This window comes from Choloepus didactylus, chromosome 17 (genome assembly GCF_015220235.1).
Source record: "Choloepus didactylus isolate mChoDid1 chromosome 17, mChoDid1.pri, whole genome shotgun sequence".
Taxonomy (NCBI): Eukaryota; Metazoa; Chordata; class Mammalia; order Pilosa; family Megalonychidae; genus Choloepus; species Choloepus didactylus.
In genome coordinates, this window is record NC_051323.1 from 55,514,748 (window position 1) to 55,528,809 (window position 14,062).

At 33.1% G+C, this 14,062-nt stretch overlaps 1 protein-coding gene across 1 annotated transcript in view; it reads left to right on the forward strand.

The window, feature by feature from the left end:
- Window positions 1-14,062, forward strand: part of STRN (striatin) — a 181,872-nt gene that overhangs the window by 110,210 nt on the left and 57,600 nt on the right. The window contains 3 exon segments of the mRNA XM_037806627.1: window positions 2,113-2,223; window positions 4,673-4,816; window positions 9,070-9,206. Coding sequence (XP_037662555.1) covers window positions 2,113-2,223; window positions 4,673-4,816; window positions 9,070-9,206 — 392 coding nt within the window.

Sequence of the window (14,062 nt, forward strand, 5' to 3'; positions counted from 1 at the left end):
TGAGTGAAATAAGCCAGAGACTAAAGGACAAATATTGTATGATCTCATTGATATGAAATAATTAATTCACAGAGTCAGAAACTATAATACATGTTACATGGAGCTGATGTGGGGTAGGGAATGGGAGAATTAATACTTAATTTTTACACTTTCTATTTGCGGTAATGGAAAAGTATTGGTGATGATAGTGGTGTTGGTAGCACAACATTGTGAATGTAATTAACAGCACTGCACTGTATTTGAATGTGCTTAAAAGGAAATTTTAGAGTGAACATATGTTAATGAGGATAAAAATAATGATTAAAAAAACACCTAGGACTGTCCAACAAAAATAGTGAACCCTAATGTAAACTATGGACTATAGTTAATAGATAATGATAATTTTTCGTCAATCGAAACAGTTACCACATGGATGCAAAATGTTAATAATAGGGAAAACTGTGTGTGTGAGGGGGCTATACAGAAACTGTGTATTTTCTGCATGATTTTCATGTAAATCTACGAGTTCTCTAGTAATAAGAAATGATTAAAAAAAACAAAACAAAACTGGAGAGATTCCAAGATCCAAAAGCCCCTTCAGTCTAATTTATCATTTAGACATTTTTAACTGTTAGGTTTTTCTGGAGGAATAGAGAGTGTTCCTACTATCAATAGGCATAGTTAGTTTTATTAAAAATTGTGAATTTTTGCTGTAGTATTATATTCAGAGTCTCAATAAATACTTTTTTAATCTATGGGTTGAAACTTAACTTGTTAAAAATAGAAATATTCCTGTTTATTCTGGTTTATTCTTCATTAACAAATATTTATCAAGTGCATTCTATGTGACAGGTCTTCTAGGTGAAGATATTACCCTTGTGGGGCTTACAGTCTACTAAAAGGGCTAAATAGGCAATAAATAGTAAACAATAAATGATGTTACAGTGTATCAGAAGGTGATAAATGCTGTGGAAAATAGAAAAAGTAGATCAGGGTAAGGGGTGTAGGGAGTGGTGGGGTTGGAGTGCCTGGAGAACACAGGTTGCAATTAAAAACATGGTGGTTATACTATGTCTAATTGAGAGGCGGACCTTTGAGCAAAGAACTTGAAAGTAGATGAGGGAATTAGCCATCTAATTAGTATCTGGGGGAGGAATGTTCTAGGAAGAAGAAAACCAGAGTAAATTTCCTAAGATAGCAGCAGTCCTAGCACAATTGAGGAATTGAAGGAATCCACAGTGGTTGGAACAGCGATTCAGGGGGAATGTAGTAAGAAATGATCAGATCGGGTGAGGGCCATGTAGACCGCTGGTGAGATGGGGAATCGCAGTGGAGTAACACAATAAGACTTTTCCTTCAAAAGCATTGCTCTGGCTGCTAAGTTAAGAATAGACTATACTGGGTAACAAGTGTTAAGAATAGACTTGGTTGGGGATAATTATTGCAAATAAATCTAGCAAGAAATCAAGGTGGTAGCAGATATCAAGGTGGATTTCTTCCTCCTGAAATAGGGAAAATTGATGATTGAGTTTCTTTTCTACTGAAAGCTCAAAGTTAGTCCTGTTTTTCTTTTTAAGAATTTATAAAGTAACACATTACTTAAATTTTGCATGAAGGTTGATTAATATGCTTTATAAAATGCTATTATTCATAGTCTGTAAAAAATCATCATTTGTCAGTGAACACATGCCGAAATATAAAACTTTTGAAACGAAAAGATCATTGAAGACTATTTTGTCCAATCTCTTAAAGATTATCTTCTCTCATCACATAAATTAAAAAGAAGTGATTTTTGTGAATCACCCAATACTAATTGAATTCAGAAACTGGGGAGAAAATGAGGGGTTCTTGTTTATAAAGTTTTGGGCATAATTTACTAAATGTCACTCAAATTTTCCAGGTATTTTTTCTGTTTCAGTCAAGAGAAATTTAATATTATTACCTAGGAAATCGAATTGATTATTGTTTCTTAGTTGTCATATTTTCTTGTGACTACTGTCTCTAATGAATAAGCAGTAATTATTTTTTGAATTAGTGATACTATGAAAAAAATGGTTGTCATTCAGACAAATTGACTTAGAGTGTTCAATATTTTATTGAAAAAGGCTGTTTTATTTGTTTTACTCTGTTTAGAAAAGGAAGACCAGTGTCTCATGCCTGAAGCCTGGAATGTGGACCAGGGAGTAATTACCAAACTCAAGGAGCAATACAAAAAGGAGAGAAAGGGGAAAAAGGGGGTGAAGAGTAAGTGGAAAACATTGTATCTGTAAATCATAAATCTTACCTCTTTCACATCCTGATTTTTTTTCAATGTTTTCCTAAAACTACTTACTCTTTTTCTTTGCTGCTCCTGACCTCTTTCCTTTTCACCTGCTCTCAGGGGTTGAAATTAAATGGTTAATTGATTATGAACTTAAAAAAAACCTCACAGATGATTATGGAATCATAATATATCCCACTAATAAACCCAGAGCCTCACGATAGTGTTGGATTATATATTCAAATATAGTGGTAATTTGGTTTTTAAAAGTATATGTGCTTATTTACAATAATGATTTTTCACTGTTGACCATTTATAAGTCTCATCTAGTTGTAACCCTCTGGCAAGCCACCAAAAGCATTGCTTATAATTTTAGATCATGGAGACAGAAAGTTAATTTCTACCCCTGAATATTCTATGTGTTCATAGCACGCAGTTCGTTTGTCCTCACCATTATATGCTATACAGGGCACAGAGTCAAATACATAATTTTCCAAAGTATTTATTTTCTAATTGTAAATTTTTGGATAATTTCATTTATGATAATCTTACCAAGTAGCTTTTTTCTTTTCAGTAAAATGTGTACCACATCAAAAACAGAAGCCAAAATAAAATTTCCAGCCCTGTGGATCATATATGCATAACCCAGTCATTATTCACATTATCAATTAAGTTTAGCAATATATCTAGTTAAGTGTGTAAAAAAAATAAATAAATAAATAAATACAAAAGCTTTTAAACATCCCTGACACCTATCCTAAACACCTTTTTAGGAGTACAAGGCTAAATTACCTCCTCATGCTTCTGGTCTCATTGACTATGTAAACATGGACCTTCCTTTTAAAACAATAGGAATTTCATCCTTCATGATATTAAAGTAGTATAAAGGGAGATGAAAATCTAACTTAGAAATGTAGTTGAAAGTTGCAAAGTCTGAAAGGATATGCTTTTTTTCTTTTTCTCCTATTTTATAGTGATGCTAAAAAATCAATCATTTCTGTTAGGACGTTCTTCCACAATATGGTATTTACTTGAAAACATTTAAATCTTTATTTAAACTACTGTAGAATTTACAAATATTTAGCCTGAGTCAATAAAAAGTCAGTTATTAATGTTATTGATGTTAGCATAGTATCAACTATAATATACTGAGAGATGTGTTTTGATATGTTCTCAGTGTGAATTAAAATACAATGAGAAAGATTAATATTAAAAATATAAGAACATTTTTACTTTTAATCCAAATACACTGATAAAAAATTTAATCTTAAACATAGTGAGACATAATTTGTCAGCTGTTTGGATCCATGACAAACTATTAAACTGAAATTTTGAGGAAAATTTGTACATCATACGTGAGAAACAAGGAGAATATTTTAACTGATATGTTTCTTCAGGTCATTATGCTACAGACTGAATGTCTTGAAATATAAAAGATCTAAAGATCTTTCTATTGGAAAAGTAGCCAGGACTTACATAGACTCCATCTGTTCTTTATGTTGATTATTCAGGTTTTGTCAAATATCGAAGGCATCACTGTAGTTGGAGCTTAGCACTTAAAGTTTAAAACCTCACCGTTTGACTAGAACAGTATTCCTACTAATAGAAGCAACTGGATTTCCTGTATATGAGAATTACAATCAGTATTGCTTCAAAAAGCATATTGTATTTTAGTGTGGCAAAGAAAAATGACTCTGGAGGAGAAATTTAACATCTTTCACTGAAGATAGATTCTGTATACTGAGGTTCATTTTGTTTATCCTCTTCAGTTCATGTTATCAGGATAAAAAAGTAGTCTAGGAACAAGTGAAGACTTATAATTAAAACAGAAGTAAACTGAAGCTTTGATTTGGTATAGGAATCACCACCATAAATATTTTTTATAAGTGAACTGTTACTCTTTGGAAAAGTTTGAGTCTCTTTAATGTGGTGTAATAGAAATATTTCCAGTCAAATTGTGTACCATAATCATACTGTCTTAAAGTATGGTAGTTAAAATTGCTTAAAAACAGTTGTAACTTTGCTGGTATAGGAAAAAGTCATAATGGACTATGGGTAAGATTTTCCCATTCTTAATTAAACTTCTGTAACAGGAAAAACTACCGAAGATCTGTTTCAGCCTCTATCCTATCTAAAACACTCAAAACAGGGATGTGGGAGAATGATGGATCAAAGCTCAGGTAAGTAATTGGCAGGGCATGAGACTTCACCTTGGGTACCATTTTTTTTTTTATGCAAATAGTGATGTTAGTTCCTTAGGTCAATTTTCTTTTCAAGAAATAAGAGTTTCTTTGGAAAATAATAAAGGCAGTGTCCTTATCAAAGGGTGGTGTTCTTATCAAAGGTAAATGTGAATAAAGTTTATGATACCGTTTTCATGTAGTTGGATAATTCTATTTATGTTTTGTCCCTTTTCCCTTTCTTCTGGGCTAGGGCCCAATAGGTCAAAACTACAAGATATGCTTGCTAATTTGAGAGATGTTGATGAACTTCCCTCATTGCAGCCATCTGTGGGTTCACCTTCCAGACCCAGCAGCTCCAGACTTCCTGAACATGAAATAAATAGGGCAGATGAAGGCAAGTATTTAAGACACTACGGAGCACAAAAACACATGGATACACACATATCTAAATTCAATCCCCAGAAAGGACTGTATGAGAGTAGACTTTTATTGTGCAAATGTTTGATTTTGATAGTATTCCCTAAATATAAGTTTTCTTAGATTCAGAGTGGTTTGATTCCAACTTCAGTCTTTAAGATTTGAAAAAAAGAGTGCAAAAAAGGACTTAAAAACCAACTCTGAATTCTAGTTTAGACTATCACCTAGCTCCACAGAATCCCGTATTGTAGGACTTTTCCAACAGTAAGAAAGTTAAAGAGTTGAAGTAGCAAATGTTTACTTTGAGGCTCACATAAATATTTTAAACATCTCATTTGTAATTTTTCATTAATAAAGGAAAAAAAGAAAAAAAGTCTCCCAAAAGTCCGTTTTCTGATGTCTCTTTTTCCTTGTTTCCTTCTGGCACTTGTCCACATGCATATAATTTTTACGTAGTTATAGTCATCATGTAGAATAATTCTGTTTTGTTTTATGTACTTAACACCATATCATAAACATAATTTTCGTAATTTTATTTTATATTTTAGACTTAATACTAAGCCTAGATATTTAATTTATTTCCAGTTTTTTACAGTATAATCTTGTGATATGTAAATTCAATTCTTTTTGTGTCTTAGACACAACTTCTGATTCTATTTATAAATTCCTATATATAGAAATTGATTTTTTAAATGAAAATTTACGTCAGCTGAATATCCAGATTGACATAAACATAATCTTGATTAATGAATATTTTTCAAAATTTATTTTTAAAAATTGCCATGAAATTTAAATCTGTAATTATTTACAGAGTATATGCCACTTCAAATTATTGTTTAACAAAACAGTTTGGAAAGAAAGCCACAGAATAATCACATGTTTTTTTTTTTTTTTAATTTATTTACATTTTAGAAAGGCATGAATGTTCATGGTTGGAATACTTTTTCAGTATTTTCATGATCTGAATACTTTTTCAGTGAAATTTTTTTGTCATTACATGGTTAATTATTTGTTAAAGTTAATTGTGGCGTACTTGGAATTTATTACCTGTACATCAGATAAAGAGGAATCTACATGCTACACTCCCGACATACAATTTATTTGGGGAAATAGACCCATGTCTTGTGAATTACACATGTGAAATGGTCCTTGATATGTGTGTTGTTTATTAGGAGAGTCATTCTTTTGACATCATAGATACTAGAATTTTCATCAGTTTCCTTTATTCTAAGATTAGTTCTAGATGAAGGGTAAGAATTAGGTTTTCTCTTATTCTCATAACTTAAAAATAGTATTTTATCAGAGATTTCACTGTAGGTCATACATAAATCATGTCGAATTCTAATACAGAGGCAGAATATGTACTATTTACCAAATGACAGAAGTGCAAAAAAAAAAAAAAAAAGCATTATTATAAGCCAAAGAAAGTACTCCTGATAGAAAAAAATATTTAAGAACCTTAAAACTGAAGTATTGAATGTTTAACATATCTATAACAGTGGCCCTAGGCCTTCCTCCTCAGTTCAGATTTTTCAGAAATAGAAAAGGTACTTAAAAATAGATTGTATATTTAATTCCCTTTGACATGCTCCTTGGTCTCCAGACTCTTGAAAAAAAAGCTTCCATAGCCTTCATGTGCTTGCCCAATGAGGTACTTATAGAACTTGAGGGCATAGTCATTTGTGTGTTTGTGAGAGAGAGTGAGAGAGAATACATACACACACAAACACAGTTTTTATTACTTTTATTTTCAAAGTTCAGAAGGCAGTATCACTTTAAGTGGCACAGCTAAATAATTTTGTAAAATTGATGATTAGGGGCTGTAATATTTCTGATGTTTAGTACCAGATAGAAATGTAACCTGTAATCTTAAGATCTAGGCACATTAGAGAGCAGTCACATGATGCTCATTGTTGCTCTCTCTTTCCAGCTCTGAATTGTGCTGACTACTTACTAGTCTGTTTGAAAGTAGTTGCCCTCCTTTGTTCTCAAATTTTACTTGAACATTTCTAGAGCGTTAGTTAAATTTAGCTACATGCTGTGTATGGGCCCTCTAGTTTATTGTTTTGCTTTGCAGCAGAGAAATGAGCTAGGATTGAGAAGATAGGGTTTGTTTTGGATTGACTGTGAACTTAGCCTGTGGTTATAGAAAAACAGCAAAAGTGGCTGGGAGCTGGCCATGGTAAGTACTGGGAAGTAAATGTACTGAGAGTAGGTGTGGTCAATACCAGGAATCAGTCTTTGAAAGAGTCGTTTTTGTTTTACACCTGGACAGAGTTATCTGGAAATGTTAGATATGAAAAACAAACCAAACCAAACCAAATAAATAGGTTGAAGACCTAGTCTTATAGTTTTCTATGAATCATTTGATTTGAAATTTTGGCATGAAAAATCGCTGTTCTAATTTAATCCCCACTCCTCATTAGTAAATGTTTAGAGTTGTTTGAACCCCTCAGATGATGTACGATATGTTGGGGAAAACCCATTTTTTATTGTATGGTGGTTTGAAAATGCCTTATTTACTTAATTTATGCCCCACCTTGTTCTTAACAAGGATTTTCAGTGAAGTTTGTACCAGTACTATTTTTAAAAGCAAGTAACTTGGGATAGAAAGTAGCTGGGGCTGGGGGGAGGAGGGAATGTGCGTTATTGGTTAATGGATACAGAGTTTCTGTTTGGGATGATGAAAAAGTTTTAGTAGTGGATGGCAGTGATGGTAGCACAACATTGTAATTACAGTTAATGCCACTGAATTGTACACTTAAAAATGGTTAAAATGGCAGATTTGTTATACGCACACACACAAATACATATATGTTACCACAATAAAATTTATTTAAAAGAGAATAAACAACCATTCTTTTCATATATTTAATAAATGTATATTAATAATTAGTCATGAATAAATCTAGAGCCAAAGAACACCTTGTAAATACTTTTCTACATGTACTAATTAATACAATTAACTTATTTCTTTTAAGAACAAGTTAATTTATCCCTTTAGCAAAGTTTGAACTAGTAAATTCATCCAATTAATGCATAAATTTTGCCAAAAGTAAGTTAACCACTTCTAGAAAACTACTGAAAGACCATCTCTTACCATTCTGTTAAGAGAATTTTAATCAGTTTTATTTGTTCTAAGATTGAGTCTAGATAAAGGAGAAAAGTTAGTTTTTCTCTTATTCTTAAAACTTAAAAAACAGAATTTTTTCAGAAATTTCATGTTAACTCATAAAAAATCATGCAGAATTCTAATAATAAAGGCAGAATACGTACTATTTACTAAATGACAGATGGTTTTTGTCAGAATAATTTTCATCTATAGGAATGACATTTTATTTTTGACAAAAGTAAATAAGATCTCTGTTTTAATTTGCCATTTTCCTTTTACTGGTTCTTCTGTGATAATTATCAGAGGCATTTGGATGGGTAAGTTCAGAGTTATGAAGTAAAGATACTCAAGTTTATCACAAATTAAATTTGACATTTTAAAGCCTAGTTGAGAGTTAATGAATGTTGAAATGTGCACTTTAAAAAATTTCCTTTTAAATTAAGTGTTTTTCAAAGAAGTATAACATACCTAGAGAAAAGTGATTAAATCATAAGTGTATTATGAACTGTCACAAAGTGAATGCACCCATATCACCACTGCCTAGGTAAAGAAGCAGAACAGCACCAGGGTGTCATCTACTCACTACCCCTTCACTCCTCCCCAAACGCAATCCTGATTGCTAATACCAATGTTAATTTTGCCTCAAATAGGCACATTTTACAATTTTAACTATTTTCATTAGAAATGTTCTGCATTCATCTAAGTTACAGGCCAAATTTCATTTTGAATGAGACTAGCAGTGTTCAGAAAGAGTCACTTGTTACATGTTTAGTAATTGCTAGAAATAATTTTGTATTTAGATCAACTGTCAAATGAGGAAAACTTACTCCTATAGCCCTATTATTTTTCTGTGTGATGAAAAGTAAAGGACAGTGTATTACTGGTTTGGTTTCATGTTTTATTTTTCTAATTAGATTCTGCCTTTGGCTACATTTAAGATAGGAAAGAAAGCAATCAGTTCTTCAGGATTTTCAGCTCATTGAATTTTATTGTTTAAAGGCATTTTAAAATAATCAAGTATATGCATACCCTTATAAGAAGTGAATTTGATACAAGCGAATGAGACTAATTGTTGACTCTAGAGCTTTTTATGTTTCATTTTTGTCTTCCCCCTTCAGTGGAAGCATTGACATTTCCTCCTTCTTCCGGGAAGTCCTTCATCATGGGAGCAGATGAAGCCCTTGAAAGTGAACTGGGACTGGGAGAATTGGCAGGCCTTACAGTGGCCAATGAAGCAGATTCATTAACTTATGATGTGAGTAGTGGTTTTATTTTTGTTGTTTTTATTCAGTGTTTGAAAACAAAAAATTGGTTTTATAGAAAAAGATGGCAATGGTAAAACTTCTTCACAAATATAGACCTTGGTTCAGTTTTAATTGCAAAACCTTTGAAAATAATGTATTATGAAGATCAATAATAAAATTTTTCATGACTGAGAGATTGAAATTGTGGTATTTACCTAAATCCATATTTCAGTTAGTTTAGTTTGTTCATTGGTTTTAGATAAGGGAAAGAATTCCCTTTTCTGGGACCAAATTTGAGTTTTGCTTTGCTTCATGGCACCAGTGATTAGTTGAAACTCATGTCTGTCCGACAGCAATATAAGTCTTGCTTCTTTTCTTTAATACATTGTCAATATCCTGCAGAACGTGATTTGAATTTTTGTTGAACCTGATGTATACAGGGTGCTTTCCAGATGTTAAGATTGACCCATTAGTGATTTGGACCTAAACTGGAATCTTTGCACCTCTGTGGATGTATTTATTTAATCCCCAGCGCACTTGTTTGTTAATGTGTTTATACTTGCTCCTCGTAATAAAAAATTTGTCAGAAAAACAGTTGCTTCTTTCATAGTTAAAGTATTTACAACTTATATCTTCATTGATATCATCTCATTTTGATACTTCATTATCTCTGCTTGAGAATACAGTGTAGCTCCTGGTCAAGAATGCCATATGGGGGATATAGGGTGGACACTAAGCAAACCATGGATATTATAAGGAAGCATTCCAAAGTGGATCCTTCAACACACACTGTCTTCCTGAAAATCACTCGCTGTGCTTTTGATTTCTACCGCCAAAAACAGTTGGAAAACATGTACTTCTTTACACCTCCCATCCTAGTCCAAGGCATCATTTTTCTTCACTCAGAACTACTACAGTAATCTTCTAATTTAAATTGTTTCCTTGCACTCTGTTCTCTACATCTATGGTATGGTGTTTTTTAAAAATCATTTCTATTTCCATTGTTTCTATATTCTTCTATTTTACCTATTTAAGTACCACTTAGTTGACTTTTGTTTCATCCATTTAATTGAAGCATTTTGTCCCTTTATTTTTTTAATTCATAAATATCTGTTAAATTAATAATGTTAGTGATAACTGAATTAAAATACATTCCCATTTAAACATAATTTATTTATATGAACTGATATAAAATGAATTTAGATAGAGGGTTTTTTTTTAATCTTTTTTTGTCTTATGATAGGGTTTTTTTTTTTTGCTTGTTATTTATTTATTTTTTATTACATTTCTTTATTTTATTACTCATAAAACCATACATTGGATATAGGGGGTGTCAGCCACAAGGTTTTACAATCACATGGCCACAAGATAAAACCTATATAGTTATACAGTCATTTATATAGGTATTTGTTTTAAAATTCCGTTTTATTGAGATATATTCACATACCATTTAATCATCCACTGTGTACAATCAGTTGTTCACAGTACCATCTATAGTTGTGCATTCATCACCACAATCAATTTTTGAGCATTTTCATTACTCCAAAAAATAAAAATAAGAATAAAAATAAAAGTGAAAAAGAACATCCAAAACATACGACAAGATAAGAAAAACTTGTTCTTTTATAAGCATAAGAGAGATTAAATTCCAAATAATATAATAATTAATAAGAGGTTCAACTCCCACAGTTGTATACCCTTCTATTCTGAGCTCCTCACACAAGAAACATAGGTGGAAACATACCATGTTTAGCAGTAGAAGCAGCATTACCATTCTTTAACATAATAAGAATATGGTCAGGCAAATGAATATTATAACATAAAACATGCTGATGATAAAACTGCAATAAAGTGACATAAGCTAGGCTTATAATATTTTTTACTGGGAAGCCCAGTTTGTAAACATTCATATTAGATTACATCTTGTGCAACTATAAAATCATCAAGAATTTGTACTTCATGGTTCTTCTGTTTTAGGGGTAAGAAATGAGTTGTGTTAAGTAACTTGACTGATTTCTCCTTCTTGAATAACTGCCAGCTCTGGAATCTCATATGGCCTCAGAACCTCTGCATAGAGCAAATAATCATGCAGCCTGCTGGGAATTGGCAGCTGATGGATAAAACTGTCAGATCGTAGGCCTTCTTATTTTAGACTGGATCGAATTTTCGAAGAACAGAGAAGGGTCAAGGAAGGAACAGAGGCAATATTTTGCTATAGAACCCAAGAGGAGTTTGTGACACGAGCTGAGAGCATCTTTTCAACAGTTGGTGACACTCTGCACAATTAGTAAACTCCAAATTGAAATAAGGATGTCATCACTGACTAAGTCAAGCCAAGAACTGCAGAGTAGATTCAATGGGTCAAGTGTGGCAAGCAGAAGAGGTGGCAACCATTCTTTATATGTTGTTTGTGATTTATAAATTCAGATGTATGGTTCCATAGTGCAGTGGGCAACCCTTCTTCATAAACCAAAATACTGGAAACTTTTCACACTTTAGACGGTATGCTAAATGAAGTTCATTTAGCTGGGCTTCATGTTTCAGAAGAATAGTCACAATTCCAGCAATCTTACAGTCCTTTTGGAAAACCATTCACATGGGAGAAATGAACCCAAAAACGAGGCACATCTGGGCTATAGATGTGGACTATTGATCTGGACTATAGCCATTCTGGGGTAGTGTTTCTAGGTAACCTTCATGTCCTCCAAATACTGCTGAATATACAGAGCTTATTTTGTCTGGCCCAGTCTCACAGACTTTGTTACTAAAGGATATTAACCAGTCCAAGATTTTTGTATGGCTCATTTGAGCAGCTGCATGAGTAGGTAACTTCCTATTGTCCTCACTCCAGTAACGATCAGGATCTGCCCCCCTGGACAGCAAAGGCTCCATACATTCTGTTTGGCCTTCTTGAGCAGTAATGAACGTGGGAGTAGCTTTGTCCAAGACTTGACAATTGACATTTGCACCAGATGAAATAAGTATGCTCAAGCTTGCTAGCTTGCCAGACTGAGCAGACACAAATAAAGGTGCGATTCCCAAGTCACCCTGGCATTCCTTGTTTGCTCCTTTTTTAAGAGTAATTTTATGATCTCAGCATTTTCCTGAAAAGAGGCCTGGTGCAAGGCATTCAATACGCATATAGGATGAGATCCACTAACATTTGCTCCATGTTGAAGCAGCAGCCTTAGTACATCTGTCCATTTTCTACAGCTAAAGTCTGTGGCATGATGTTTTCTAAAGAAGTTGTTTTTGGATCTGCTCCAGTTCCTAAAAGAATCTGCATGGTCTTCTAGTGTTCTTGGCTTGTGAGATACAGTGCACAGTCACCCTCAAAAGTCTTTGTCTTAATGTAGTTTTCAGATGAATCTGCCTGAATTAACATCTGCAAACATTCTATAGAGTTGTGATATGCTGCTACATGAACTACCATCCATTCCCTGTTATCTGCTACATCGACACTATGTCCCTTTTTGAGCAGTTTCCTTAAGACTTTGACATTGCCTTCCCTGGCAGCAAGTCCAACCACAGAGCACATGTCAGAGTAAGACTATAAAATTCGTTCCACTGACCAGTCGACTCACTGCACTGCTGCTGTACCACTGCCTCTCTGCTGAAAAGGTGGGTCTGAAGTCTGGCCTCCTGGCATCCTCTCCCTGGATGCCACTTAGTAGGGTCCCAACTGCAAAGATGCAGTTGTTGTCCCTATATACTCTTTTGTTACTCTTTTCATGATTACCCTAGAGATTACCGTACACACCCTTATTAAATATGCAAAGACCTTAGAACACTTTTAATTCCATTTAACTCTCATGACTTATGTCATTCTTGTTATATATTTTATTTCTTTATATGTTTATCCCCTACAAGATATTATAGTTTTGTACATTCTATATTCAGTTAGGATTATCCATATGCTTACATTTTTTGCTTTTTTTTTTTTCATTCTTTCCTGTGTGTCTGACTGTCCATCTGAGATCACTTTCCTTTTGCCCTAAGAACACTTTGACTCTTTCTCTTTAATGAAGGTCTACTGGTGCTCAATCCTCTGTTTATAGTTTTTAAAAATTGTCTTCATTTCTCCTGAGCTGGGTTACATATTATCTCTGGGTGTTCTAGTTGGCAGGATTTTGTTTTTGTTTCTGTTTTTTCCGAAAGCATTCTAATTATATTATTTCATCATCCTTTGGCTTTTATTATTTTCTGCTGAAGTCAAACTATCAGTCATGTAATGGTTATCTGATTTTTTTTCTCTGACTGATACACTCTATGTCCTGGTTGAAAGCCAAGGTGTGGTTTTCTTTTTATTTAACGTTGAAGTTCTTAGGCCTGCCTTCTTGGCTTGATATATTTCATCAGTTTTGGAAAGTTCTCAGCCATTTCTCTTTAAATACTGTTTTAGACATTCTTTCTATATCCTTTGTGTCTCCTATTCCCTCTCTTCTGTATTTCCCATCTGTTTGGCTTTCCAGGCTTCACTCTAGTTTTTGTTTGTTTGTTTTTGTTTTTTTTAAATGGCCTATCTTCCAGTTCACACTTTTTTTTTTTTTTTTTTTTTTTTTTTTTTGTAATTAACTTTTTTTTTAATCATCATTTTATTGAGATATATTCACATACCACGCAGTCATACAAAAGAAATTGTACTTTCGATTGTTTACAGTACCATTACATAGTTGTACATTCATCACCTAAATCAATCCCTGACACCTTCATTAGCACACACACAAAAATAACAAGAATAATAATTAGAGTGAAAAAGAGCAATTGAAGTAAAAAAGAACACTGGGTACCTTTGTCTGTTTGTTTGCTTCCCCTACTTTTCTACACATCCATCCATAAACTAGACAAAGTGGAGTTTGGTCCTTAT